At 43.1% G+C, this 27433-nt stretch overlaps 1 protein-coding gene across 2 annotated transcripts in view; it reads right to left on the reverse strand.

Moving 5' to 3' along the window:
• EFCAB6 (EF-hand calcium binding domain 6) overlaps positions 1–27433 on the reverse strand; it is a 248861-nt gene that overhangs the window by 125728 nt on the left and 95700 nt on the right. For both annotated transcript variants that reach the window (XM_023257575.2, XM_023257574.2), the window contains exons 12-13: positions 9472–9582; positions 4658–4763 (exon numbers count right to left, since the gene is read on the reverse strand). In XM_023257575.2, coding sequence (XP_023113343.2) covers positions 4658–4763; positions 9472–9582 — 217 coding nt within the window. The remainder of the gene's footprint in view (positions 1–4657; positions 4764–9471; positions 9583–27433) is intronic.

Here is a 27433-nt window from a genome sequence, read left to right on the forward strand (position 1 = left end):
GGTGGTAAATTTCTGTTTAAATTTTAAAGAAACGACCATGTTGTTTCAACGGCAGCTGTACCATTTTCTATTTCCACCAGTAGGAGAGAAAATTCCATGTCCACGTCCCTGACGTGGTCCACTGACTGCTGCCTTTGTGACTTCATCATCACCATAAACTGGCAAGTGGTGCACCAGCATACTTCTGACTCGCATCCCTGGTGTCTAAGGATGTTGACCATCTTTTCACGTGCTCATTGGCCATTCATAGGTCTTTTTTTTTTTAATTTTTTAATGTTTAGTTTTGAGAGAGAGAGAGAGAGAAAGAGTGCGAGTGGGGGAGGGGCAGAGAGAGAGGGAGACACAGAATCCTGAGCAGGCTCCAGGCTGTGAGCTGTCAGCACAGAGCCCGACGCGGGGCTCGAACTCACGGACCGCGGGATCGTGACCTGAGCCGAAGTCGGACACTCAACTGGCTGAGCCCCCCAGGTGCCCCTCGTGTATCTTCTTTGATGAAACGTCTATTCAAATATTTTGCCCATTTTTTACATTGGGTTGTCCTCTTACTGAGTTCGAAGAGTTCTTACATAGTCTCCAGGCAAGTCCCTTACCCAATATATAATTTGCATTTATTTTCTCCCAGAATGTGACTTAATGGTATCATTTGGAGCACAATTTTTTAATTGTGATGATTCCAGTTTATGGGGTTTTTTTCCCCCTTTATGGATCATGCTTTTAGTGTCCTAAGAAATACTTGCCCAACACAGGTCACAAAGATTTACGCACATGCCTTCTTCTAAGAGTTTTGTCATTTTAACTCTTATATTTAGGTTTATGGTCCATTTTTAGTTGTGTATGAGGTAAGGCAGTTCCTCTTTTTTGCACGTGGCTATCCAACAGTCTCAGGACCATTTGTTGGAAAGATGATCCTCTCTCCCACTGATCTTGTCAAAGACGGATTGACCATAAACATTAAGGTCTATTTCTGGACTCTCGGTTCTGTTCCATTGAGCAATCTGTCTATCCTCCTGCCATTGTCACACTGTTCTGACACCATAGCTCTGTACTAAGATCCCAAAGTGCTCTAACTTCGTTCTTTTTTTCCAAGATTGGTTTTGGCTATTTGGCAATCTTTTCATTTCCATATGAATTTTAAAATCAATTTTTAATTTCTGCAAAAAAAAGACAGTTGAAAAAAATTGGGGTGCCTGGGTGACTCAGTCGGTTGAGCGTCTGACTTTGGCTCAGGTCATGATCTCAAAGGTTCGTGAGTTCGTGCCCCATGTTGGGCTCTGGGCTGACAGCTCAGAGCCTGGAGCCTGCTTTGGATTCTGTGTCTCCCTCTTTCTCTGCCCTTCTCCTGCTTATGCTCTCTCTCTCTCTCTCTCAAAAATAAATAAACATTAAAAAAATAGACAGTTGGCATTTCAACAGGGTTTGCATTGAACCTGTTGAATCTATAGATCAATTTGGAGAGAACTGCCATCTTAATACTATCGAATCTTCCAATCCATGACTGTGGAATGTTTCTTCATTTATTTACATTTTATTTAATTTCTTTTAATAGTGTTTTGTAATTTGCAGTGTACAAGTCTGGCACTTTTGTTAAATTTACTACTGGGTATTTTATACTTGTTGATGCTATTGTGAGTGGCACTGCTTTCTGAAGTTCCTTTTCAGGTTGTTCGTTGCTAGTTGATAGAAACGTAACTGATTTGGGTATATTGGTCTTATATTCTACAACCTTGATGAACACATTTATTATTTGCAGAAGTCTGTGTGTGTCCACTGTGTTGTCTGTAAGTAAGGGCAGTTTTACTTCTTCCTCTCCAATCTGGATGCCTTCTATTTCTTTTCTTCCAGGATTGCACTGTCTAGAACTTCAGTACAACGTTGCAGAGAAGTAGCAAAAGTTGACATTTTGTGTTTTTCATCATCCTGGGGGAAAGTATTCAGTCTCTTACCCTTAACTGTGCTGTTAGCTATGGGTTCGTTGTAGATGCCCTTCATCAGTTTAAGGAATTTCCCTGCTCTTGGTCTGTTGAAAGTTATCACGAAACAGGGCTGGATTTTGCAAATCCTTTTTCTGCATCTTTCAAGACGATCGTGTGGTTTTTTTCCCTTAATTCTATTAACATTGTGTACTATATTAATTGATTTTTTGGAAGTCGAACCAAGCCTGCAAACCTGGGATAAATCCCACATGGTCATAGCATTTAATCTTTTGTTTGTGTTGCTGGATTTGGTTTACTTATGTCTTGCTGAGAATTTCTACAACAATATTCATGAAGGATATTGGTTGTTCGTTTTCTTGTGATCTCTTTGTCTGGCTTTAGTATTAAAGTAGCATCGGCCTCAGAGAATGAATTGGGAGGTATTCCTTCCTCTGATATTTACCGGAGGTTTGTGAAGGACTTGTTATTACTCCTATAAGCAATCTTTGTAGTCTTTAATGTAGAGAATTTTCATTTTTTTTTGTTAGGTTGTGTTTCTAGGCCTTTGATTTTTTTAAATAAAATTATTAGAAATGATATTTTAAAGTTTACTTTTCTAATTGATTACTGCAGCTTATAGAAATACTATTGATCTTTGAACACTGACCTTCTAACTTCTGTTATTAATTCTAGTGTGTTCTGGAAGATCCTTTTGGACTCTCTACCGAGAAAATCACGTGGGCTGCAAACAACACTGAAAACAAGGGTGGATAAACACGTAGGGTACAAATAGTTTTTGGGTGACGGAAAGTGAGCCACGCCAGGTTTCAATACAAGTGATCGAGGTGACTGGGTCATTCAGAGGGAAGGTGGTGGTGTGGAAAGAGCACACAGCTACTTGGGAGGCAAGAGTCGGAGCAGACGTAAAGCTGCCTTTCTTTCTGTAACAATTCTGCATCCCTCTCTACAGCAGGAGAGGGACGTGCTTCCCACCACTGTCCTCTGCAGCCAGGCAAAAATGCCCTCTCCTGCCTACTCCTGGCTCTCTCCCTCTGCCTGCCTCCTTCCGGGTTCCAGAGCGTGCCCAAGACCACGGCAAATGGCGGTCGGGGGTGGGGGGGGGTCGGAAATCCCACTTGGCATCCGGCAACTCTAAGCATCAGATGCTCACTGCTGTCATGTGTCACTCCAGAGTGTGAGCTCATCATTGGCCAGGCCTTTGCGTCACTCATCTGTGCGATCAGCGCCAGGGCCCACGGCACGCACGGCCCAGCATGGGGCAGGCACTCGATTCCTCACCCCTGCATGTTCGTTGATCGGTTCTGTTTGTGAAATAGCACGTCAATGACCGCTAAATAGTCCCATATTTGGAGTGGCTGGCGTTATTACAGCCCTCCATTAACGGAGATGAGATTTCACTATTTTTAATTAAATTATGTCAATGGACCACTAGGCGCTGAGGCGGGTAAACACACAAAAGCCTTCACTTGTGTCCAAGAGGAGGTCCAGCCGACACATTCGCAGGCGGCTCTGCCCAAGGCTGCAGTGGGCCTCCCTCTGGAGCAGCTGATTTGAGTCAAGCCCGGCCACTCACGAGCTGGGAGCCTCAGGCCGGATACTTAACACTGCCGTTCCCTTTCCTCGGCAGATGAGGGCAAAGGGAAAGGCTTAAACGGAGATCGTGATTGTGTCTACCTCACAGAGGTGTGGAGAGGTGGAAGCGAGTGAAGACGGGTAAGTCACAGGAGACAGTCCCCGGCACGTTGTAAGCACGCATTATCATCGTTCACTCAGTGTAAGAGACCAGGTCATCTAGTTCTAAAGATTACTTAGAACAGGCAGGCCAGCTAAAATGCTCCCCTCCCCCAGGAAAACAGAACCCCAAATCTCTGCGTCTACACTAGGCTCAGAAACCATAAGCAACGGCATTCTAGATCAACGGAGACGAGGAACCACAGTCTCCAGTATAGACAGCAAACCTCTGAACCTTGAGGTCGGCCTCCAGGCCACGTGGGCTCCTCCCCAGAACGCTGCCCTACAGCCGCCCTGCAGGAAGGCTTGCGCCGAGGCCAAGTGTCTCCTCTTCTGCACACAGTCACATCTGAGTCTGAGGCAAAGCAAGTCACTGGACTCCTCCATGTTTACTGGATTCGGCTGTTGAATGTGCTTAGTCAGCAGCCAACTTGGGAAAATGTTGCACGTTTCCAAAGTATCCAAATGCTGCTTTCTAAATACACATTAAGGTGGGACAGGGGCTAATATTTAAAGCGAGTTACAAATTCATGAATTAGCCTCCTTCCGCAGCATAATTAAACCATTAAATAGGCTCTTTAGAACTAAGAAAACGTTCCCGTGATGGGCCACACGTTGTTACGAACCCACACCCTCTGGGCTGGGGTGAGGAAGGCTCAACAGGTCCGGCTTGCTCGTTAGGCAGTGAGTGGTGAGCAGACAGTGCACCCTCAGTGACCTTGCCATGCACCGTTCTCATCCCCTGGCATCTCCCTCACCTCGGTGCAGGACATTTATGTTATCTGACCTCCCGATCCCAGCCAGCTCCTGAGGTCAGGAGTGACGTTATATCCCTAAGCACTCGGGACAATTGCTAGCTTATAGCAGGAGCTCAAAACATGTGTGTTGGTTGGGTAAATGGATGAAAATACAGTTTTTGTTAGCCTGGGTCTGAGTGTTCTCGTTCTGAGAAACAGTGAGGTTTTCACCAGGGAAGGGGTTCGAAATCTTACGGTCTTGGCGTTCAGTAGTGCTTTCTTCAGTGACGCAGAGTGACCCTCGTGTCTAGATAACTTGGGGATAATGTTTTCCTCGCAAGATTGATTTTTAGAAGTGATGCTACAAGGGGATGAAGAGAAAAACAGGAATAAGGTTACGCTCTTGAACTCTGTTCTTCCTTAATGCAAAAAAAAAAAAAAAAAAAAAAAAAAAAGCACCTTACAACCATCACAATGCTTTATTAGTGGATGGCTTTTCTTCCTGAAAGTGTACTGTGCTTGTGTGGGCCCACTGGTCGCTCAGACAGTGCGGTACCTGATAGGGGAGACGGTGTGGATGCCATCAGCCTTGCTGTCCCATCATTCTCCATTTCCCATGCCAGCTAACCGTGGCTAGCTGTCTCACCAGTCTGTGCCCCTGGTCTCAAAAGAGGCCAGGAAAGAGATCACGATCACCGCTGAGACTGTCACCTCCCTGTGTATAGGGAGGAGCGTGTCGAGGCACATTCACCCACACGGTAAGTGAGGGCACACACTTCCCATGTTAAAACGGTGGGAATGTCAACCTTAACAACGTCCCCTTCCCTGTTGACAATGGCCACGGCCACCAACATCATCAGAGCCCTCTCCTCTCCCTTTCTTGCCTCTCGCAACTGTCCCCTGAGCGCAGGTCCATCAGTCTGGACGTGTGTTCCTGAAGGCCTATGACCACCCCACTCAGAAATCAAAGCTGACTTCACCCTGGACTCTGATCAGAAGGGGGGCTGCAGAATCTCATAATACAAACCTACAGATACCCCTGTCGGCCTCTGCTTTTCAATGTTCAGTTAGACGGGATGATGTTTCCCACTAAAAAAAGAATGAGGGGCGCCTGGGTAGCTCAGTCAGTTAAGTGACCAACTCTTGATTTTGGCTCAGGTCACAATCCCAGGGTCGTGGGATTGAACCCTGAGCTGGGCTCTGTGTGAGCATGGAGGCTGCTTAGCAGACACATAGATCAAGGGAACAGAATAGAGAACCCAGAAATGGACTCACAAATGTATGGTCAACTCATCTGCAACAAAGCAGGAAAGAGTATCCAATGGAAAAAAGACAGTCTCTTTAGCAAATGGCCTGGAAAAACTGGACAGCAACTTGCAGAAGAATGAACCTGGACCACTTGATTACACCATCCACAAAAATAAATTCAAAATGGATAAAAGACCTAAACGTGAGACAGCAAACCATCAAAATCCTACACGAGAAAACAGGCAGCAACCTCTTTGACCTCGGCCACAGCAACTTCATATTTGACATGTCTCCAGAGGCAAGGGAAATAAAAGCAAAAATGAACTATTGGGACCTCATCAAGATAAAAAGCTTCTGCACCGCAAAGGAAACAATCAACAAACTAAAAGGCAGCCAATGGAATGGGAGAAGATATTTGCCAATGACGTATCAGATAAAGGGTTAGTATCCAAAATCTATAAAGAACTTATCAAACTCAACACCCAAAAAACAAATAATCCAGTGAAGAAATGGGCAAAAGACATGAATAGACACTTTTCCAAAGAAGACATCTAGATGGCTAACAGACGCATGAAAAAATGTTCAACATCACTCAGCAACAGGAGAATACAAATCAAAACCACAATGAGATACCACCTCACACCAGTCAATATAGCTAAAACTAATAGATGTTGGCGAGGATGTTGAGAAAGATGAACCCTTTCATACCGTTGGTATGAATGTAAACTGGTGCAGCCACTCTGGAAACCAGTATGGAGGTTCCTCAAAAAATTCAAAATAGAACTACCCTGTGACCCAATAATTGCACTACTAGGAATTTACCCAAAGGATACAAAAATGCTGATTTGAAGGGGCACAGGCACCCCAATGTTTACAGACGCACTATCAACAATAGCCAAATTATGGAAAGAGCCCAAATGTCCATCAATTGATGAATGGATAAAGAAGACATGGTATACATATTCAATGGAATATTACTCGGTGATGAAAAAGAATGAAATCTTGCCATTTGCAACAATGTGGGTAGAACTGAAGGATATTATGCTCAATGAAATAGGTCAGTCAGAGAAAGACTGATATCATATGATTTCACTCATACGTGGCATTTGAAAAACTCAACAGACGACCATAGGAGAAGGAAAGGAAAAATAAGATAAAAACAGAGAGGAAGGCAAACCACAACAGGCTCTTAAATACAGAGAACTGAGGGTTGATGGGGGTGGGCTGGGGTGAGGGAGAGAGGTTCAATGGGTGATGGGCATTAAGGAGGGCACTTTTTGGGATGAGCACGGGTGTTGTGTGTAACAGATGGATCACTGGGTTCTACTCCTGAAGCCAAGACCACACTGTATGTTAGCTAACTTGAAAATAAATAAATAAATAAATAGATAAATAAATAAATAAATAAATAAATAAATAAATAAGAAAAAAGATTCTCCCTCTCTCTTTGCCCTTCTCCCCCACTTGTGCTCTTTCCCTCTTTCTAAAATTAAAAAAAAATGATAGTGAATCAGCTCAACAATTCTCACATCCGTTTGGGGCGGGGGGTTTACTGCTGCATCTACACAGCCACCTTAGCTTTCTCCAGCTGTACAAAAACACAGAAACACACACACACGCCTACGACCATTTCTAAGAAATATATAAAGTAGGGGCGCCCCGGTGGCTCAGTTGGTTGGGCGTCCGACTTCGGCTCAGGTCATGATCTCGCGCTTCGTGGGTCTGAGCCCCACGTCGGGCTCTATGCGGATGGCTCGGAGCCTGGAGCCTGCTTTGGAGTCTGTGTCTCCCTCTCTTTCTGCCCCTCCCCAGCTCGCACTCTGTCTCTCTCTCAAAAATAAACACTAAAGGGGCGCCTGGGTGGCGCAGTCGGTTAAGCGTCCGACTTCAGCCAGGTCACGATCTCGCAGTCCGGGAGTTCGAGCCCCGCATCAGGCTCTGGGCTGATGGCTCAGAGCCTGGAGCCTGTTTCCGATTCTGTGTCTCCCTCTCTCTGACCCTCCCCCATTCATGCTCTGTCTCTCTCTGTCCCAAAAATAAATAAACGTTGAAAAAAAAATTTTTTTTTAAAATAAATAAAATCTTAAAAAAATAAATAAATAAACACTAAAAAAATTTTTTTTTTAAGAAATATATAAAGTAGCAGAATTCCTGAGTCTGGTTGCTCATGTGACTACTGCAACCTGGTTTTTCGAAAGATCACTGGCACAGGAATGAATGGATGCTTCTGCAATAATCATCACCTTATACGGTACCACCAACCAGGGGGCCCAGTAGTTCTCTGGTGTGTGTTGGGGGTGGGACAGGGGGTACCGTGCTAGGCACTGTGGGATGTTTAGAGCAAACCTGGCCACTGCCCACTAGATATCATTAGCGCCCCCACCCCAGCTGTGACAACCAAAAACGTCTCTGGGTGGCTGGGATTGCCCCTGGTCGAGAATCACTATTTAAACTTTATTTATGTTGAGAGAGAGAAGCAGGGAGACAGAGAGAGAAAGAGAGAGAGAGCACATCCCAAGCAGATTCTCCACTGTCAGCGCAGAACGTGATGTGGGGCTTGATCCCGTGACCTTGAGATAGTGACCTGAGCCGAAATCAAGAGGTGTCAGACACTTAACCAATCGAGTCACCCAGGTGCCCTGAGAATCACTGTTTTAAAGTAAATGAAACTCACATTTTAATTCTTTCCTATCTTTCAGTCAAGAAAATCGCAAAAAACAGAAGTAACTTCACTTAAGGAATAGGCTCACGGAGTTGCATCCCAGGAACGGGGTGGGGGGTGGAGGGGTGGGGAGGGAGCTTTAAATACCTGGAAGGCCAGTAACCAGGGCAGTTCGTCAAATATTCATAAACCCCTGAGACACAGAGCGGACCTGGTGAAATGGGAATGAACTTTGCGGCCCCATGACTCGGGCCCAGGGGTTCGGAAAGGCAAGGTACCAGCGGGGGCCGCCTGACGGGAATGCAGACACACCAGACGGCAGGTCCTGGCTCCTTCCACTCCTTACCCGTGTGGCCTCCGCCACGTTGCTCACTATTCTGATGCTCTATTTTTCTCATATTTTACTTTACAACAGAGCACAGTGCTTTCGATGAACGTGCCGAGATTATAAAGCCTGTTTTTTTTTTTCCTTAAAATGTATATAGGGCGATCCATACAAGATACACATTCACGTAAACAAAATACTTCTTAGAGCAAAAGCCTAAACTTTAAAATGTCATATTATTAAGTACTTGCTTTACATTTTCGGCCCCACCACAATTTAGGTGATACGTAAATCTGAAGTTGTAATAGACGTTAGAATGAAAACAGAAATAATGGCGCTCGGGGCAAAAAATCCGCCTGACCCACGATAACTGCACCGCGCATAGTGGTCAGGAGACAAATGAATGTGGACTGTTCCTTTCTGTGCAACACTTAACACAACATGCTTCTACACAATTTCCCAAGAACACACGCAAAGCTCAGTGTGACGCTGGCAGCGTTGATGTGCACACGTCCAATACTCAGTCTCCACTTCTGCCTCCACCGCGCTCACTAAGTGGCAGGTCGAGTTAAGACCCTTATAGTCTCAGGTTTTCATCTAGAAACTGGAATAATAATTATACCCATCTTATAGTTTAAGGCCATCTGAAATAAGAATGCCTGTATGGGAGACAGTTGATGAATGGTAAATCGCTATGTCAAGTTCATAATTATCCCATGAAGACTAATTTGTGATTCAAAACCTCAAGAAAAAGTAATGCAGGTATTCTCATAGATTATAATAGGTATAACTGAAATTTGGTTCTTCTGTTTTTGTTTTTGTTTTCCCACATACCTGTTTCTTTCGGTCGGGGGAACTGTGTTGTTGACTTCCAACCACTGGGACTCATAAAATGAGGTTAGAAATTGTTTCCAATTGACTCTAGCGGTGGTTTTAAGTCCAAATCTGGATTTAAAAAAGTAAAAATATTACTGTAAATATTTTTCCTATGATGTTTCATGGATTAGATGTTTAATATTGAAGAGTGCAGCAATGAATTCAGGTGAAGTTTCAAATCTAAGGCAAACAAACAAGATAATTTAGTAAAATAGTACCACCAATTGACTTTTAAAAAAGCAAGGAAAACCAAACTGACGCTACAGCTCCTTGTTCCTGTATTCCCTTAGCGGTAGGTAGCATACAGTTGAAGGAAGAAACAAAGGAATTTGATTCTCATGTTCATGAGATAATTCTTTCAAAGTCACTATTTGGAGAGTTCAGTCACCGCGGGAGGCCGAGTAAAGGCCCGGGACGCATCCACTTCCTAATCCCCGGGATCTGTGAGTGTGGTCTCAGGTGGCAAAAAGGGACTGTGCGGATGTGATTAAGGCACAGGTGCAGAGAGGGTACCCAGGCTAACCAGGGATCCGGTGGGCCGATCTTATCACAGGAGTTCTCCAGATCAGAGAGTTTCTCCGAGCTGTAGCCAGAAAAAGACGTGAGGACAGGAGAAGGGCCAAGGAGGTGACTGGAGATGCAGGGAGGGCCGCGTGCCCAGGAAGCAGGCGCCTCTAGGAGGCCGCAAAGGCGAGAAACGGACTCTGCGTTTCTCCACTCGGCTTGTGCTGCTTTGTCATGGCAGCAACTGAAAACAAGTACGGACGCGAAATCACAGCAGGAACGAGTAACTGGAAAATTGTTGAAAAGGAAACTATCAAAGCCAGCGTGGCCCCGTGACTCGGGCCCAGGGGTTCGGCAAGGCAAGGTGCCAGCGGGGGCCGCCTGACGGGAACGCAGACACACCAGACGGCCGGTCCTGGCTCCTTCACTCCCTACCCGTGTGGCCTCCGCCACGTTGCTCACTGTTCTGATGCTCTATTTTTCTCATCTATAAAATGAGCATAACGTCCTCCTCGGGGAGGGTTGCTCTAAGGATTAAAGCTACTAGATCGAAAAGCCCCTACTGCAGTATTGGATCACCAGCAGGTGTCCCATCACACACGCCACCCTACTGTCTATGTGACCCGGCCGCTAAGCATCACCCACGCTTCCATAACGGGGGGACGAAAAGAATTTGGGCTAAGATTCTTCAACGGCAGATACGAGATGCAAAAGTGGGGAACGCCACAAGACAGACTACCCTGTTTTGACGGCCAAAACTAGTGGCTGTAAGGAAACTGGTCTCGGGTGGATCAGACGCGGGCCACGCGAGAAAGTACCAGCGTGCATGTGTGCACACGCAAACACACACGGAGTTGTGTGGCCCTTCAGTTCAGGCTTATGCTCTTCCTTGCCCAAGGTCCCTTATATTTGCTGCTTCCTTTGACAAATGCCACACTCCTCATCATACGTCCCATTCTTAATTCTACTCCTCTTTCGAGCTCAACTTAATCATTACTTTCTCAGGGAAGCCTTCTCCGATGTCCATAACCAGGGCTCTTTGCCCTGTTAGCCTGTCCCATAGCACTCTGCCTCCTTCCTTTATAGCGTTTATCATGAAGGATTAGTATTATTAGCATCTGTCACTAAGGATTAATATTATGAGCATTTGTCACTAAGAATTAGTATTATTAGCATTTAACACTTGCATAGCACCTGGGTCATGTTATGATTATAGCACCCAATGCTTGATAAATGGTTATTATTTATGCTTCTGCTATTAGGACCATATATGTTTTCATGAGAACGGGAGATACTGATGGATTGATTTTCATTGTGTATACAAGACAACCTCTGCGACAGTGGTCTAATGCCTTGCTGTTCACATACAAAACAAAGTTTCGCCTTTCATTCTTGGCCTTCCTTCCTCACGTTGCCCACAACCTGGATAGAGTTTATTAATGCTATATATTTCCACCTTAGATTTCAGCAGGTTAGAAATTAATTTTCTATAATGGAAACACTGGGTCTACTGTTAAATGCAATCAGCTTCATACGCTATGTGTAGGAAATTACTTGCTCTTTGGGAAAAATATCACATTAGATATTTGGGGAAAATATCAGATTCACCTCATTCTCTATACTAAAATAAATTCAAAATAAGTGAAGAAGTGAAACGTAAAAGCAAGGACCACTAGCAAAGGAAAATCTAGGTCTATATTCAACTGGTATTTGAATAGGAATGGGTTTTTAAGTAACATTTAAGAAGGGAAATCACAAATTTCCCTATTCAATGCCATCAGCATAAAAAAGTTCCGTACGCCAGAAATATTGAAATAAAACTTAAGAGCCATAAACCAGAGGCGCCTGGGTGGCTCAGTCAGTTGAGCATCTGACTCTAGATCTCAACTCAGTTCTTGATCTCAGGGTCATGAGTTCAAGCACCACAATGGACGCCCCCCACCCAAAAAAAGGCCAAAAAAAAAAACCAGACTTGTAAAGTTATGTAACATAAATATGCATAACAAATTGCAGATTTTCTTAAAACATAAAGCACTTATACAAATTAATATAAAAATACTAAAACCTGATTTCTTCTTCCAGTAATGGAGGAGTCCAATCCTACTGGACTAATCCTCCTACAGATAGTCACAACAAGCTCTGGGCGTAATACCAAAAGCAGTTACCTAAAAGCACTACAGGGTGAACAGATGTCGGGACGGCAAAACCCAACTCCGGTTGGGACTCCGTGCTGAGAGGAGTCGAGTTGTGAAGAGGATGTTCAATGCTTTCAGCCTGGTGCTAGGTGCTGTAGCATGAGGGTTGCCAAGGGTACCAGTACCCTCCCCCCCCGAAAAAAAAAAAGTAGCCTTTATGGCCTGGAACACTAGAAGACCAAACCCAGGTGAGCCAAGACCCCTAGAGAGAAGGGGGAAATCCTGGAAGAAAAAGAGCCAGAGAGGGATTCCCCAAGCTCTGTCCTACCACATTTCTGACTGGCTCTGAATCTCACATGATCAGAACCTTCTCGTAATACTTAGCTGAACACAAAAGATCTGAACTAAGATCAGAGCTGCCACCCAAGAAACAGAATATGAAGTTTGAGTCCAACCAAGACAACCACCTAGCGAAAACGAAAGAAACAATACTCATCGAAAAAATAATAATAACAAAAGTTAGAGTCTTCATGATTTTTTTTTAATTTTTTTTTCAACATTTATTAATTTTTGGGACAGAGAGAGACAGAGCATGAACGGGGGAGGGGCAGAGAGAGAGGGAGACACAGAATCGGAAACAGGCTCCAGGCCCTGAGCCATCAGCCCAGAGCCCGACGCGGGGCTCGAACTCACGGACCGCGAGATCGTGACCTGGCTGAAGTCGGACGCTTAACCGACTGCGTCACCCAGGCGCCCCAACAAAAGTTAGAGTCTTCATGATTTAATACTCAAAAAGTTGAGGACAGAATCTGCAATTATGGAACATATTAAAAAACCCAGATGGAAGTTTTTGGAACTTCCACGGAAGATGGAACATTCTAGGGAGAAAAGTCTGACATCCACGCAATTGGAATCACAGGAGGAGAGGAGAGAAATAATGGGGCAGAAAAGAATATTTGGAGATGACAGGCCAAAATGTCCCCAAATTTGATTAAAGATATCCATTTACAGATTAAGATGCTGAACAAACACCAAGTAGAATACCATGAGAAAGGCCATGCCAAGGCACATGACGAAGTCCAATTCAAAGAGTAAATCCTGAATGCAACAAGAGAAAACTTACTCATTACATTCAGGGGACATTTTAACAGATGGCTTTTCATCCAAAGTCATGGAAGCTGAAGGAAGTGGAACGACATCCTGAAGGGCCAAGAGAGAAAAAGAACTCACCCAAGACTTTTTCATCTGAGAAAATATCCTTCAAAAATGAAGGGTACAAGAAGACATTCCTAAATAAAAGAAAGCTAAGGGAACCCGTCTTGAGCACACCGGTGCCTCGATAAAGGAAGTTCTTCGGGCTGCTGGGAAACAATAGCAGATGGCGACCTCGACTCTTCAGAAAAGAATGAGAAAAGTGTCAGAAATGGTAAATATCGGAAAAAAATACAAAAGGCTATTTTTTTTGGCTTTTTATCTTCTAAATTTATTTCTAGTTCTTTAAAGCAAAACAGTAATAACATTGTTTTGTGGCATTTGTAATATGGATAATTCATATAATACCCACGGTATAAAGGGCACGGTGGGGCAGGACAGCGACCTATATGCTCACGCGGGTTCTGCATTTTACGGGAAGTGATACAGCGTCAACTGGTTGCAGGCTAACGATGAGCAGGTAAATATGTATACTACAGTCCCCATGAAAAGTTATCTAAAAAAGCATAACTAAAAAGACTATAAGAAAATTAAAATGGAATTCCAAAAAATGTTCCAAATATCTGAGAAGGAAGAAAAAGAGAAAACAAAAAAACAAAAAAGGGAGATACAAATCCAAATATATCGACAATTACTTTAAATATTAACGGACTAAACAAACACTTCAATTGGATCTTCTTTATGACCCCAATGTATGCTGTCACAAAAAAGGGCACAATTAATATGAAGACACAGATAGGTTGACAAAAAAGGACATTACCTTAAACCACATGATCAAGGGCAACCTCAACAGTGCAAGTCATATTGATACTCTACACCCTAGAAACGATGGAATGAGAATGGTAATTTGCCCCTGTGGTCTTCCTTCCAAAAACACATTACGCCAGTCCAATCAGCCAAATCCCAATTGAGGGGCATTCTGTAAAATATCTGACCAATAACCCCCAAAACAGGCAAGGGTGTTAAAAAACAAGGAAAGTCTGAGCCACTGTCAGAACCAAGAGGAGCCTAAGGACACACGACTACTAAATGTAATGGCGGATATATCCTACGTGATATCCTGGAACGGAAAAAGGATATGAGGGGAAAACTGAGGAGATATAAGTAAAGTACAGACTAGTTAACAATAATACATCAATATTAGTTCATCAATTGGGAAAAATCTACGATACTAATAGTGTAAGATGTTAATAACAGGGGAAGCTGAGTGTGGGGCACATGAAAATTCTCTGCACTATCTCCACAATAGTTATATAAATGTAAAACTTCTGAAGTAAAAGGTTACGTTTAAAAAGGATAATGAGGGGTGCCTGGGTGGCACAGTCGGTTAAGCGTCCGACTTCAGCCAGGTAACGATCTCGCGGTCCATGAGTTCGAGCCCCGCATCAGGCTCTGGGCTGATGGCTCAGAGCCTGGAGCCTGTTTCCGATTCTGTGTCTCCCTCTCTCTCTGCCCCTCTCCCGTTCATGCTCTGTCTCTCTCTGTCCCCCAAAAACATAAATAAACGTTGAAAAAAAAATTTAAGATGAAATGGAATGTGTTGAAAACACAAATTACCAAAAATGACCCAAGAAGAAATAGAAAATTTGAATAATTCTCTATTTAAAAATTTTTTTTATCTTAAAACAGTCCTAAAAAGAAAAATTCAGGCCTATATGGCTTCTCAGGTGAATTATATCAAACATTTAAGGAAAATAAATAATGTTGGCCAGAAAGTAGAGAGGAAGGAAATATTTCTCAACAGATTTTCCCATGTTAACCTGATCCCAAACTAAGAGAAATATTTTACAAACAAGGGCAACTTTAGACAAATGTCACTCATGAAAAAAGATGCAAAAAATTTTTAACAACATTTCAGCAAATAAAATTAAATATATAAAAAGGATACTATATATTATGACCAAGTGGGATTTAATCCCAGGATGTAAATTGGCCGAACTAAAAGTTGATCAATATAATTCACTATGTTAATAGAATAATGGAGGGAAATTACATAATATCAGAACAGATGCAGAAAATTGAATTGCAAAATTTGAATTTCGCAAAATTCAACACATATGATAAAAAAAGAAGTCATCAAAATAGGAATAGAAAGGAACTCCCTTAACCTAATAAAGGGCATCCGGAGGACACCCATGGCTAACATCACACTATGTTACAAGATGGAATGCTTTCTACCTAAGATCAGGTCAGAACAAGGCAAAGATGTCTAATTTTGCCATTTCGGCTCAGCATTGCACTTAATGTCCTACTTAGTAAAATAAAGCAAGAAAAAGAAACAAAAGGCATACAGATTGCAAAGGAAGATGTAAGCTTGCTTTTATTTGTAGGCCACATGATTATATTCAGAAACACTATAAAATCTACAATAAAAATATTTGAACTAATTAGCCAGGGAATTTAGTAAGGTCACAGTGTTCTAAGTAAATACACAAAAAAATCACTGTATTTCTAATTTCCAATGAATAGTTGGAAAATGAAATTTTAAAAATTCATTTACGATTGAATAAAAAATACTTAGAAATAAACATAAGATGTGTAAGATTTGAGAATTATAAGCAACAAAACCTTGCCTAGGAAAATTAAACACCTAAACAAGTGGAAAGTTATACCATGTCCATGAAGTAGAAAACCGAATATAGTTAAAGTGGCAATTCTCCCCAATGTATTGGCAATTAAAATCCTAGCAGGTTTTTTTTCCTTTGATATACTGACAAACTGCTTCTAAAACACAAAGACCCTAGAATAGTCATACAATTGTGAAACATAAGAACAAGTCTAGAGGACTTGCACAGTCTAATTTCAAGACTAAACTACTTAGCTACAGTAATCAAGACAGTGTGGTATTGATGTGAGAATAATCCTGTAGATTAATGGAAGAGCCTAGAGTCCAGAAACCTACTTATACTTATATAGTCAATTGATTTCCAACAAAGGTGCAAAGTAATTCATCAGAGAAATAGTAGCCTTTTCAACAAAGACTCCTGGAACAACGGGGTACCTGGATAGAAACAAAATGAACCTCCAACCTGACCGCACACCATACTCAAAAACCATCCAGAAATGGATCTCCCCTAAAAACTACCCATGACAAATTTTTAAATAGATAAAACAGGCTTTATCAAAATTAAAAACTTTTGTACTTCAAAATACAAAGAGACAAGCAAGCCACACTGAGAAAATATGTGAAAATAGGTAGCCGACAAAAAAACTCAGATCTAGAATATATAAAGAACACTTGCAAATCAATAGGGAAATAAACAAACCAATAAAGCACGCAAAAGATCTGTACACATACTTTTTAAAAGAATATATATGAATGGCTAATAATCACATGAAAATAGTCTCAACGTCATTAGTCATCAGGGAAATGCAAATTAAAAGCAGAATGAGGAGTGCCTGGGTGGCTCAGTTGGTTAAGCGTCTGACTTCGGCACAGGTCATGATCTCGTGGCTCACAAGTTCAAGCCCGTCGTCAGGCTCTGTGCTGACAGCTTAGAGCCTGGAGCCTGCTTCGGATTCTGTGTCTCCCTCTCTCTCTGCCCCTCCCCCACCCATGCTCTGTCTCTCTCTCTCTCAAAAATAAACATTAAGAAAAAATTTTCAATCAGAATGAAATACCTTTAATTACAAAATGGTAGTTACTTTGGAAAAGGGTTTGGCAGTGTCTTATAAATTCAAACATACACTCACACAACCCAGCAATTTTACTACGAGGTATTTACCCAAGAGAAATGAAAACATGTATCCACACAAAGAATTGTATGTAAATGTTCACAGAAGTACCTTGCATAATGACCCCAAACTGAAAACAACCCAAACGTCTGTTAACTGTTGAGAGGATTAACAAATTGTGGTAAACAAACACTGAGTCGGTCAAGCATCTGACTTTTGATTTTGGTTCAGGTCACGATCTCACAGTTTGTGAGATGGAGCCCTGAGTTGGGCTCTGCACTGACAGCATGCAGCCTGCTTGGGGTTCTCTCTCTCCCTCTTTCTCTGCCCCTTCCCTGCTCTCTCTCTCTCTCTTAAAATAAATAAAAACATTAAAAGAGAAATCCAGAGGGAGAGCTGCCTAAGGCAAAAAAAAAAAAAAAAAAAAAGAGCCACTGGGACATTTTTAAAAAATGTTTATTTATTTTTGAGAGAGAGAGAAAAAGAGAGAGAGAGAGAGAGAGAGAGTGCGAGCAGGGGAGGGGCAGAGAGAGAGGGAGACACAGAATTGGAAGCAGGCTCCAGGCTCCAAGCTGTCAGCACAGCGCCCAACGCGAGGCTCAAACTCACGAGCCGTGAGATCATGACCTGAGCCAAAGTCAGACGCTTCACCAACTGAGCCACTCAGGTGCCCTGGGACATTTTTAAGAGTGAAAAAACTTGGCTATATCTTTGTGACTTTAGATAATGGTTGCTCACGTGATTTCTGGCAAAATGTGTGCTGATTTATTGAAAATTGTTTCATTCATGTGTTTATTCATGTTGATTATAAAACGTGCACAGTCTCAAACTGGAAAACAGGGGAAACTGTGAAGAAAAAAATAAATTACTCATAATTATAACAGCCAGAGATAACCGCTACTGATAGTTTAGTATATTTCCTTCCAGAATTTCTTTGTGTGCACAGGCACACACACTCCATGCATACTTAACATCATTGAGATCATATGAGGTATCAGTTACGGTCTGTTTTCTCACAGTATTTATCAGGAGCATTTTTTATGTCATTAAAAAACCTTTGAAATTAACTTTTAATGGCTGCCACGTGTTTGTTAACTCTTGAGTCAAAAGTGTGGACGTGTCTAAGGTTTTCACTACATATTGCTCAAATGTACTTCATAAAGGTGTTAATTAATTATTTTTTAAAAAATTTTTTAAAATTTAGTTTTGAAGGAGAGAGAGAGAGACAGAGCATGGGTGGGAGAGGGGCAGAGAGAGAGGGAGACACAGAATCCGAAGCAGGCTCCAGGCTCCGAGCTGTCAGCACAGAGCCCGACGTGAGGCTCGAACCCACAAACCGTGAGATCGTGGCCTGAGCCGAAGCCAGACCCTCAACCGACTGAGCCACCCAGGAGCCCTGGTGTTAATTTATTCTTATGAGGGAGGGTCCTTGAGAGGCTTTTCGCCACATTTCCCACCGCCACTTCCAGATCCTTGCCAATCTGATAGGCGAAGGCACAGTTCCTTGTTGCTGTTTTGATTTGCGTGTCCTTTGCTGTTGCACTCACACGTTTTTCATGTTTAAAAGTTTTATGTACTTTCTCTGTGAATGATTCATTCGTGTCCTTTGACGATCTTCTGTGTTTTAAAAATGTTTTCTTTTACCCCAGTATAAGTTGCATAAAATAAAATTCATTCCTAAGTGTATAGTTTCATGAGTTTTGGCAGTTGTATATATTTATCTAACCACTGCCGCAGCCAGTATTAAGGAATACCTCCACGACCCTAAAATTCTACTCTTGGCCTTTGGAACCAGCCCCTCCCCTGACCTCAGCTCCGGCAACCAGTGATCGCTCTTTGTCACGGTCACTCCGGTTTTGGCTTTTCTAGGAGTTCCCATAAATGGAATAATCATACAGCGTGTACTCTTTTGTGCTTGACTACTTTCTTCATTTACCATGTTTTTAAGTTTCATCCGTGTTGTTGTAGATCCCAAGGTTTCTAATTGTTATTGCTGGGTTAAGCAATAACAATTAACCGACTGAGCCACCCAAGGCGTCCCTAGTATTAAACTCTTCATTTCTGTCCCCTAATCTGTTCTCCTTCCTCCCGTCTTCAAATATATTGAGTTCCCATTCCATGCCGGCCTCTGTCGGCCTGGGATGCTCTTCGTCCCACAGCAAGTACAATGTGACTGGCATGCTCTGAATGTGTGTGACACAGCAGACTTCCTTTCTTTGTGCCTGACGCTTTCATAAAGGACCCACCTTAAATGCCATCTCCCCCAGAAGTCTTCCCTGATGCCTCGTCTGGGGTAGGTCTGCCCCCATGCATCGCGATTTATCATTGGTTTGTTTATTTCTGATGCAACAATACATGTTGGTACGAAAAAGCACTTTCAGTGACTTGTGTATCCTCTTTCCCAAGCCCACCAACACTGCATTGCTAAGGATCCTCTGAAGGGAGATTATGGGCGCCCCACCAGAGGCCACAGAGAGGACAACAACTACAGGGTCAAGATTTAGAGGTCACTGAAGAGAAAGGGACCACAGAGTAAACCAGCCAAGGTAATCAAACTCCACCAGAAAGCCAAAGAAACTCTGGAGGAGGGAGCGAAGCTGATGCACCAAGCAAAGTACATGAGATACAGGCTCGAACTGTCTTGTGGATGAAAGGAGATCATAGCCAGGGCCTTGCCAAGTCCCAATCCACACTGCTGCTGCCAGTGTCCTGGAAAAATGCCCCCACCCACCTCCCGGCTCACCAGCCAGAAGTACTCACTCTCCCCTCTGTTCCCACAACAATCGGTTCATCTCACCAACTCGGTGTGAGCTATGCGCGCGCACACACCCTGCCAAGGTACGGGCACGTTCTAACATTAGCCGTAACCTGCCCCTTTCTCTCTTCAAAGACAAGGCCATGCAAGTAACTGAAGGCGGCGTTAGCTCAGGGACAACCGCTGTACTTTGCCAGAAAACAAAGTCACTTGCATATTTTAACTTTATTAGTAGTCAGTAACACATCACTCGCAACACATTCCACACTGCACAGCCTATCGCCCCATGCCAGTGTGCCATCATACCGAAAATCAGAACCACGGGTCTAGGAGAGGGGAATGGGGGCCTGAGATGGACAGGCCTGAGTGGCAGTGGAGCACAGAGGTGGCCCATGCACAGTGCCACTATGACCACCTAGGGCGGCATCATTCTGCAAACAAGGCAAGTGTAGGAAATCCCACACATTCCCCTCACGGATATTCATGACGTTAAGTGAAACACACTCACAGCTAGGAGATGTCCTATCGTTGGGAGCTGGGAAACTTTCTTCTGGAGCTACACCTGGGGAGTGCTTACCACAGGAAGTCATGGCATCATTCGGGTGTTTCAGGGCACAAGGATTTCTGGCACTAGCTTACTGAACACAAGGTCCTTGGGAAAGACTAAGGTGCTGCCTGATATATACAGAATGCACAGAAAATTCCAGGTCTGATGGGCAGAAGCCTGAATTGAGTCATGAAAGTGGGAATGCATGACCTCTTCCCCAGGTCACGGACCAAAAGCAATTCACGGATACAGAGCCCCTTAACTAAGGGGCCATCTGGATACCTTTGAGGAGCAACCCTGCAATACAGCCATACACATATACTGAGAATTTTCCTTTAAACCTTGCCCAGAGGGTCCAGAGAATCTTCCTTCAAATCCTGCCCGGAAGATCCTTCAGCCAATTACCACAATGGCTACGCATTAAGGGAAAGAAAATACCTAGACCACTCAGGGTTATTACATAGTGGCTCTGAACTAATGATAATTCACGGAGAACCAAAGTGCCAACATGGTCTGCTGGGTCAGGCTGGAGGCTATGGAGGATAGAGGAAGCCCAAGTCCATGTCCTAGTGGGTCCAGTAAGGTGACAGACCCCCCTGTGGTTACTTCTCTAGACTCAGAATAGATAACAGAAAGAAATATTCTTGGTCACTGCAAATCCTCACATCTGTTCTTTGATCCATGAAATAAGGGGCTATGATGGCAGGAAGGACCAAGTAGAAGATCCAACTCTTCAGCAGAGAGTTTAAAAAGTATACAACTTCCCTGGGGTGCATCAAAGAATAAAAGACAGGGCAAGGGGTTGATTTCTACCATATGCCATCCAAATCACTGTGTCCCAATGCAAAAACTACTTGGATATTTGAAAATGATTATGGATGATTGCAAATTTAATCAAGTGATGATGCCAATCACACATGCAAATCAACACAGCCCCTGGCAGCTGGTATGGAGCTATGGACATATCAAATGCTAATTTTTCAATTCCCTTTTCAACGGTTTTCCTTTATATGGCAGGGAGATCACTATACCTTCAACCTTATCTCAGGACTACGTCAACTCACCTGCTTCCTGCCATAATATAATGCGAAGGAACTCTGAGCAAGGCTTGCCCAGAGGGTCCTATAGATATTTACCAAGTCTCTGTATGGTTATGATGTGCAATAGACACCACACTGGCCCACTGCATGATGATATCTTATTAACTGCACCTACTAAGAAGGAAATAACAAATATCCCAGAGGCCTCAGAAAGCGGGAGAAGATAAACCCCAAGAAACTTTAAGGGTCTGCCATTCTGGTAACATTTTTAGGGATCCAGATGTCTGAGGCATGTTGGAATAGTCCCTCTAAAGTGAAAGACCATTTATAGCAGCACTCTCAACAATACCCGAATTATGTAAAGAGCCTAAATGTCCATCAACTGACGAATGGATAAAGAAATTGTGGTTTATATACACAATGGAATACTACGTGGCAATGAGAAAGAATGAAACATGGCCTTTTGTAGCAACGTGGATGGAACTGGAGAGTGTGATGCTAAGTGAAATTAGTCAGGCAGAGAAAGACAGATACCATATGTTTTCACTCTTATGTGGATCCTGAGAAACTTAGAAGACCACGGGGTAGGGGAAGAAAAAAAAAAAGGTTAGAGTGGGAGAGAGCCAAAGCATAAGACACTCTTAAAAACTGAGAACAAACTGAGGGTTGATGGGGGGTGGGTGATGGGTATCGAGGAGGGCACCTGTTGGGATGAGCACTGGGTGTTGTATGGAAACCAATTTGACAATAAATTTCATATTAAAAAAGTTAAAAAATAAAAAAAAATAAAGTGAAAGACCAGTTGATAAGTCTCTTACCACCCATCACACAAAAAAGACTCATATGCTTGAAGTGTGTCTCTGGATTTCGGAGACAATTTTGTCCTGCTATTCTGATCTGTTCTGCTGTTCTTGGGCAACCCAGCAGTTCTGAGTGGGGCGTCGAGTAAGAAAAGCGATTGCAGAAGGCCCAGGCTGTAGTATAAATTGTTGACTCATCAAAGAAAAGCAGCACAGCTTGTAAAGGTATTTATGGCCCACGTAAGTGTCCCACTGGGAGGCACCCACGTGGATTATTAGGAGGAAAGTTGACCTGTTCCTGCAGGTGACAGTCAGTCGCTTTGCCCAGGCAACTGGCGCTTGTTCATGGACTTCCATACAAATGTGCTCATGGAGACAGGAATAGGGGCTGTGCCTTGGTCTGAAAATATGGACTTCTCATCATAAAGCTGAGTTGGCTAGTGCCCAGCTAAGTACTCAGCCTGCCAACAACAGCAGAGGCCAGCGCTGAACCTCATATGGTCCCTTTCTCCAGGTGGGCTTTCCAGTCACCTGGCAAAGATTACATTGGGCCCCTTCATCGTGGAGGGAGCAGTGATTTGTCTCCATACATATCCTAGATACAAATTTGCCTTCCCATGGAGCGCCTGGGTGGTGCAGTCGGTTAAGCGTCCGACTTCAGCCAGGTCACGATCTCGCGGTCTGGGAGTTCGAGCCCCGCGTCGGGCTCTGGGCTGATGGCTCAGAGCCTGGAGCCTGTTTCCGATTCTGTGTCTCCCTCTCTCTCTGCCCCTCCCCCGTTCATGCTCTGTCTCTCTCTGTCCCAAAAATAAATAAATGTTGAAAAAAAAAATTAAAAAAAAAAAAATTTTATGTCTTATTACCAAGATGTTAGAGGTTTTAATTTAGGCCCTAGATCTTGAGTATTTTTTTAAAAAAACAACAAATTCAAAAAGATGACTTTTTCCCCCTATACTATCCATTCTTGAATTGGATAGTAAGAATAATTTTTCAAACTATTTTAGTACGAGGGTTTAGATTTTATTTTACTTCCTGCCTTATTCTTTACTGTGTTGTTTGCCTTTTTTTTTTTTAAAGGACATATTTAAAAATTTTATTTAGCCAATTAAAATGCACTGAAATGGACTTTTTCCTTTGGCGTATATACTTTTAGGAGTTTTAACACGTTCGGATTCACACAACCACCGCCGCACCCAGGATGCAGAAAGGCCCCACCACCCCAAAACCTCCCTCGCGCTGCCCTTCTGGAGCCAGGCCTCCCCCCCCTTGAGTCCTGGAAACCACTGACCCCTGCTCCGATCCTCTTGTCCCGCCTTTTCCACAATGTCACCTAGACAGGATCCTAGAGTAGCAACCTTCGAGACCAGCTCCCTTCGAATGTCTCTGAGATTCATCCACTCCCTCCTATTGCTGAGAAATACGCCAGCGTATAGATGAACCGGATTGCCTACCCAATCACCTGCTCAGGGACATCTGGGCTGGTTCCAGTTTGGGGCAATGAGGAATAGAGCTGCTGTGAACGCTTGTGTACCGATTTTTTAGTAAACTTCTCACTCGTTTTTTAGATACGAAAGCCATACAGAATTGGCCCAACACAATCATGGACTCGTCGTGGTAAGTAAACAATGTCACTCACTGCAGGTCCCCAGTCCCACCTCTAAAGCCGGTTTTGTGAGGGCCAATGCTTTCATGGTAGAATCCTGAAGATTCTCTCTTTCTAGGAGGTGACATAATGACAAAATTCAAGAAATAACTGTGACAGTGCAGGGAACCCAATGTCCTTTCTAAAGGTAAAACAGAAAATAAAAGGGCAGTTGGATGGGTCAGTGTAGACCGAGCACTGGATAGAAACGTCCACATACAAGAGAAAGCTAGACTGATAGAACACACTAGAAGGACACATTAAGCCAAATTGTGGAGAGAATCGAATGCCTGACAAAGCAGACATTAGAAACAATGGGGAAAGAATTATTTCACAAGTGGTGGTGGTAAAATAGATTATCTATTTGGGAAAAAAAATTTAATTTGGATACCCACCTTATGTCAAGATGGATTAAAGTATTTTGTTTTCAAAGAATAAAAAAAAAAACAAAAAACAAGCAGAGTAGAAAGCGTTTTTCTCAAGGCTGAGTAAGAATGATGAATTTATAGATTAAGCAACAGAAGACATTCCCAAAGAAGATTAATGTATTTGATTATATTAAAATGTAAACTTCTAAACAATGAGGTATCACATAAATGAAAGGGAAGCGGCAAGCTGGGAAAAATATCTACAAGAAAATATTCTGCTTATGACAGAAAAAGGTTCTCTCTTAATAATTAATTAATTATAAAAAATTGTTAAACAAAAAGGTGATAAAATTGACTTAAAAAACCATCAGTGGGGGCATTAACCAATCAGGACATGAGGAGAATTCACGCAGGGGAGATACAATCAGCACAGGCTCGTGGAAATGTCCAAGCTCAATATCGCTCCAAGAAATATAAATTAAAACGATAATGAGGCACCATTTTATACCTCTTAAGCTATCAATATTTTAAAACAATGTTAATATTCAATGCTGGAAAGAGTAGGAAACTAGAACATCCACACGATGTTGACAATATAAATCATGACTATCTTTTCAGAGAGCAATTTGGCAATCCTTATAAAAATGCACCAAAGTATTCACACTCTAGCCTTGAATCTGACTCAAAGCCTGTCCTCGACCCCCTCAGCAATGATCCCGACCCCAGTCCCCTCCCAGGCCCTTGCCTTCCCTCTACCTCACCTCTCGCTCCCTCTTGCCAACTCCTGCCAGGCCCCAGAACATCGTCTATGGGTTAGCCCTTCCCAGGGCTCTCCTCCTGATGTCTCAGGTCTTTGTTTAAACTTCACCTTTGCAGAGAGGCCTTTCCAGAGCCGTCCCAGAGGGTCCAAGGTTCTCCCCATCACTCTCAGCACAGCCCTGTCACCCTGCGCCCTTCCTTCCACTACTGGTATGTCTCCGCATGTTGTCTCACCCGCCAGCAAGTAACATTCTTTGAGGGCAGGGGTCATAGCCTCCTCTCCATTGGGCCCCCAGTGAGCACAGTGCCGGGTTACACAGTACAGGCTCCAGAACAATCTGTGGGCTGGCTGAGCAAATGAACAAACAAACATATGCAAAACTAAAAAGAGACTAAAGACTCAAATGCAGTGTAATGGTTAAAAACATGTTGGTATATAAAATTAAAGAGCCCTAACAAGGGATCGTGACCCCATCAAACCAGTCCCTGTGACGTGCTGTTTGATTCCTCCGGATGGAATGTCTTTCTCCGGCCACCCGTGTGGGAAACTCCTCTTCACCTCTCAAAGCTCCCATTCAGTTCTGTTGACTCTCTGGAGACTTTTCTAACTTCCCAGCCAGCATGAACACATTAAGGTAAGATTTCTGGCAACACAGTGGATCTCTCCCCAAGCCTCCTGGTCTCATCACAGAAATATATCAACAAACACATCAAAAATTTCAATGACTACTGGAATAAATACATCAACAAGATCATTTTAAAACATATGGCGGAAGTTGAAAACAAGAAGGGGAAATGCACAGGTGCTAGAGGCGTGGAGGGAACGGACTGTGGTGCAGTGGGAATGTGAGTTATGGCCACGAGAGCCCAGGGAGTGCATCAGACCCGGACAGGGCAGGCTGTGCTACAGGAAGCCCTGGGATCTCATGCTGGCGCTAAGAGGCTGGGGTTTAATGCTCATTTGGGCATAGGAGACCTGGACTGTGCAAGACCGGGAGGAGATCTGGCATGGCAGAGAGTTAGTGAGCCAAAATAGATTCTAGGAAAAGAGTCAGAATGGCGCCCAGACAAAGACATGGGAAGTGCCAAAGAGTCTAGGAGACGAGGAAAAAATAGAAGGAGGAGGTTCAACAAATATTTAATGAGACTTCCAGAAGAAAAGACCGGTGAGGAAGGGGTAGAGACAATCTTCAAAGAACAACAGCCGCGAATGTTCTAGAATTCATGAAAAATACTCATCCTCACCATGAGACAGCATGTGGCTGGGAAGGTTAAATAAACAGACATCGCTAGCAAGACACATCATGGGGAAACCGTAAAGCAACAAAAATAGAAAATCTTGAAGGCAACCAGAGAAAAGAAAAAAACAGATCACTTAGAAAGTACTGGTAATTAGACAGCAGACTCTCAACAACAACACTAGAGGCCAGAGGACCGGGAAGAATGTCTCTGAAGTGCTGCTACAAGAAAATAGCTCTCAGACAAGGATTGTATTCCCTGCAAAATCTTCATTAAAGAGTAAGTAGAAAATAGACATTTTTGAAAACAAGACTGAACCCACCACTCACAGCACCTCACTTAAAGGACTACTACAGGATATACTTCAGGAAATTGAATTCTGAAGGAGGGGTGAGATTTAAGAAGCAGGGATGAGCAAACAGACCGGCAAACACGGGAAAGCCTAAACAAACATGGATTGTATAAAAAAAATACAATAATAATGACTAATTTGGGTGTTGTCAGAACAAGGCTGCATGAAAACACTAGCCGTTGGTAACATGTAAGTTGAAGCTGCTCGTTCTATTCAGGACGGTAGAAATATTGTGAACTTTGGGCTTTCTAAGTTGAGAACATATGTTAAAAATTTAAGGGTCACCTCCTCTGTAAGAATAGAAATAAAATATTTAATTCTCAAGACAGCAGAGGGGAACACAAGTGTGAGAAGGAAAACTTGGACGGAGACAAACACGACGGAGGAGAGAAAGAGAAAAACACAGAGCCGAGAAATCAGAGACAGTAAACAATACAGTGGTAGAGGGAAAAAATCCAACCATGGCCGTCACAATAAGTGGAAACAGACTACACTTGACCACTAAAGAGGCCCAGGGGTTCATTTTGGGATTTTTAAGATTCAGATATGCTATTTTACAAGAAACACACCTAAAACACAAAGAGTGACAGTAAGAGTGAGACAAGATATACTGGACAAATACTAATCCAAAGAAAACTGTTATGGATATTTTAGTACTAGATAAGATAGACCATGAAAGCCAGAGGGATAGAAAGATAACTACATAATTATAAAGGGAACAGTTGATCAGGAAGACAGGACAAACCTTTACTGGCAGATATGTGCACCAGAAGACAAACCTAACTTATAATTCAAAATATCAGTACTAGGGGGCGCCTGCGTAGCTCAGTCGGTTGAGCGTCAGACTTGGGATCAGATCATGATCTCACCGTCCGTGGGTTTGAGCCCCGCG

This window comes from Felis catus, chromosome B4 (genome assembly GCF_018350175.1).
Source record: "Felis catus isolate Fca126 chromosome B4, F.catus_Fca126_mat1.0, whole genome shotgun sequence".
Taxonomy (NCBI): domain Eukaryota; kingdom Metazoa; phylum Chordata; class Mammalia; order Carnivora; family Felidae; genus Felis; species Felis catus.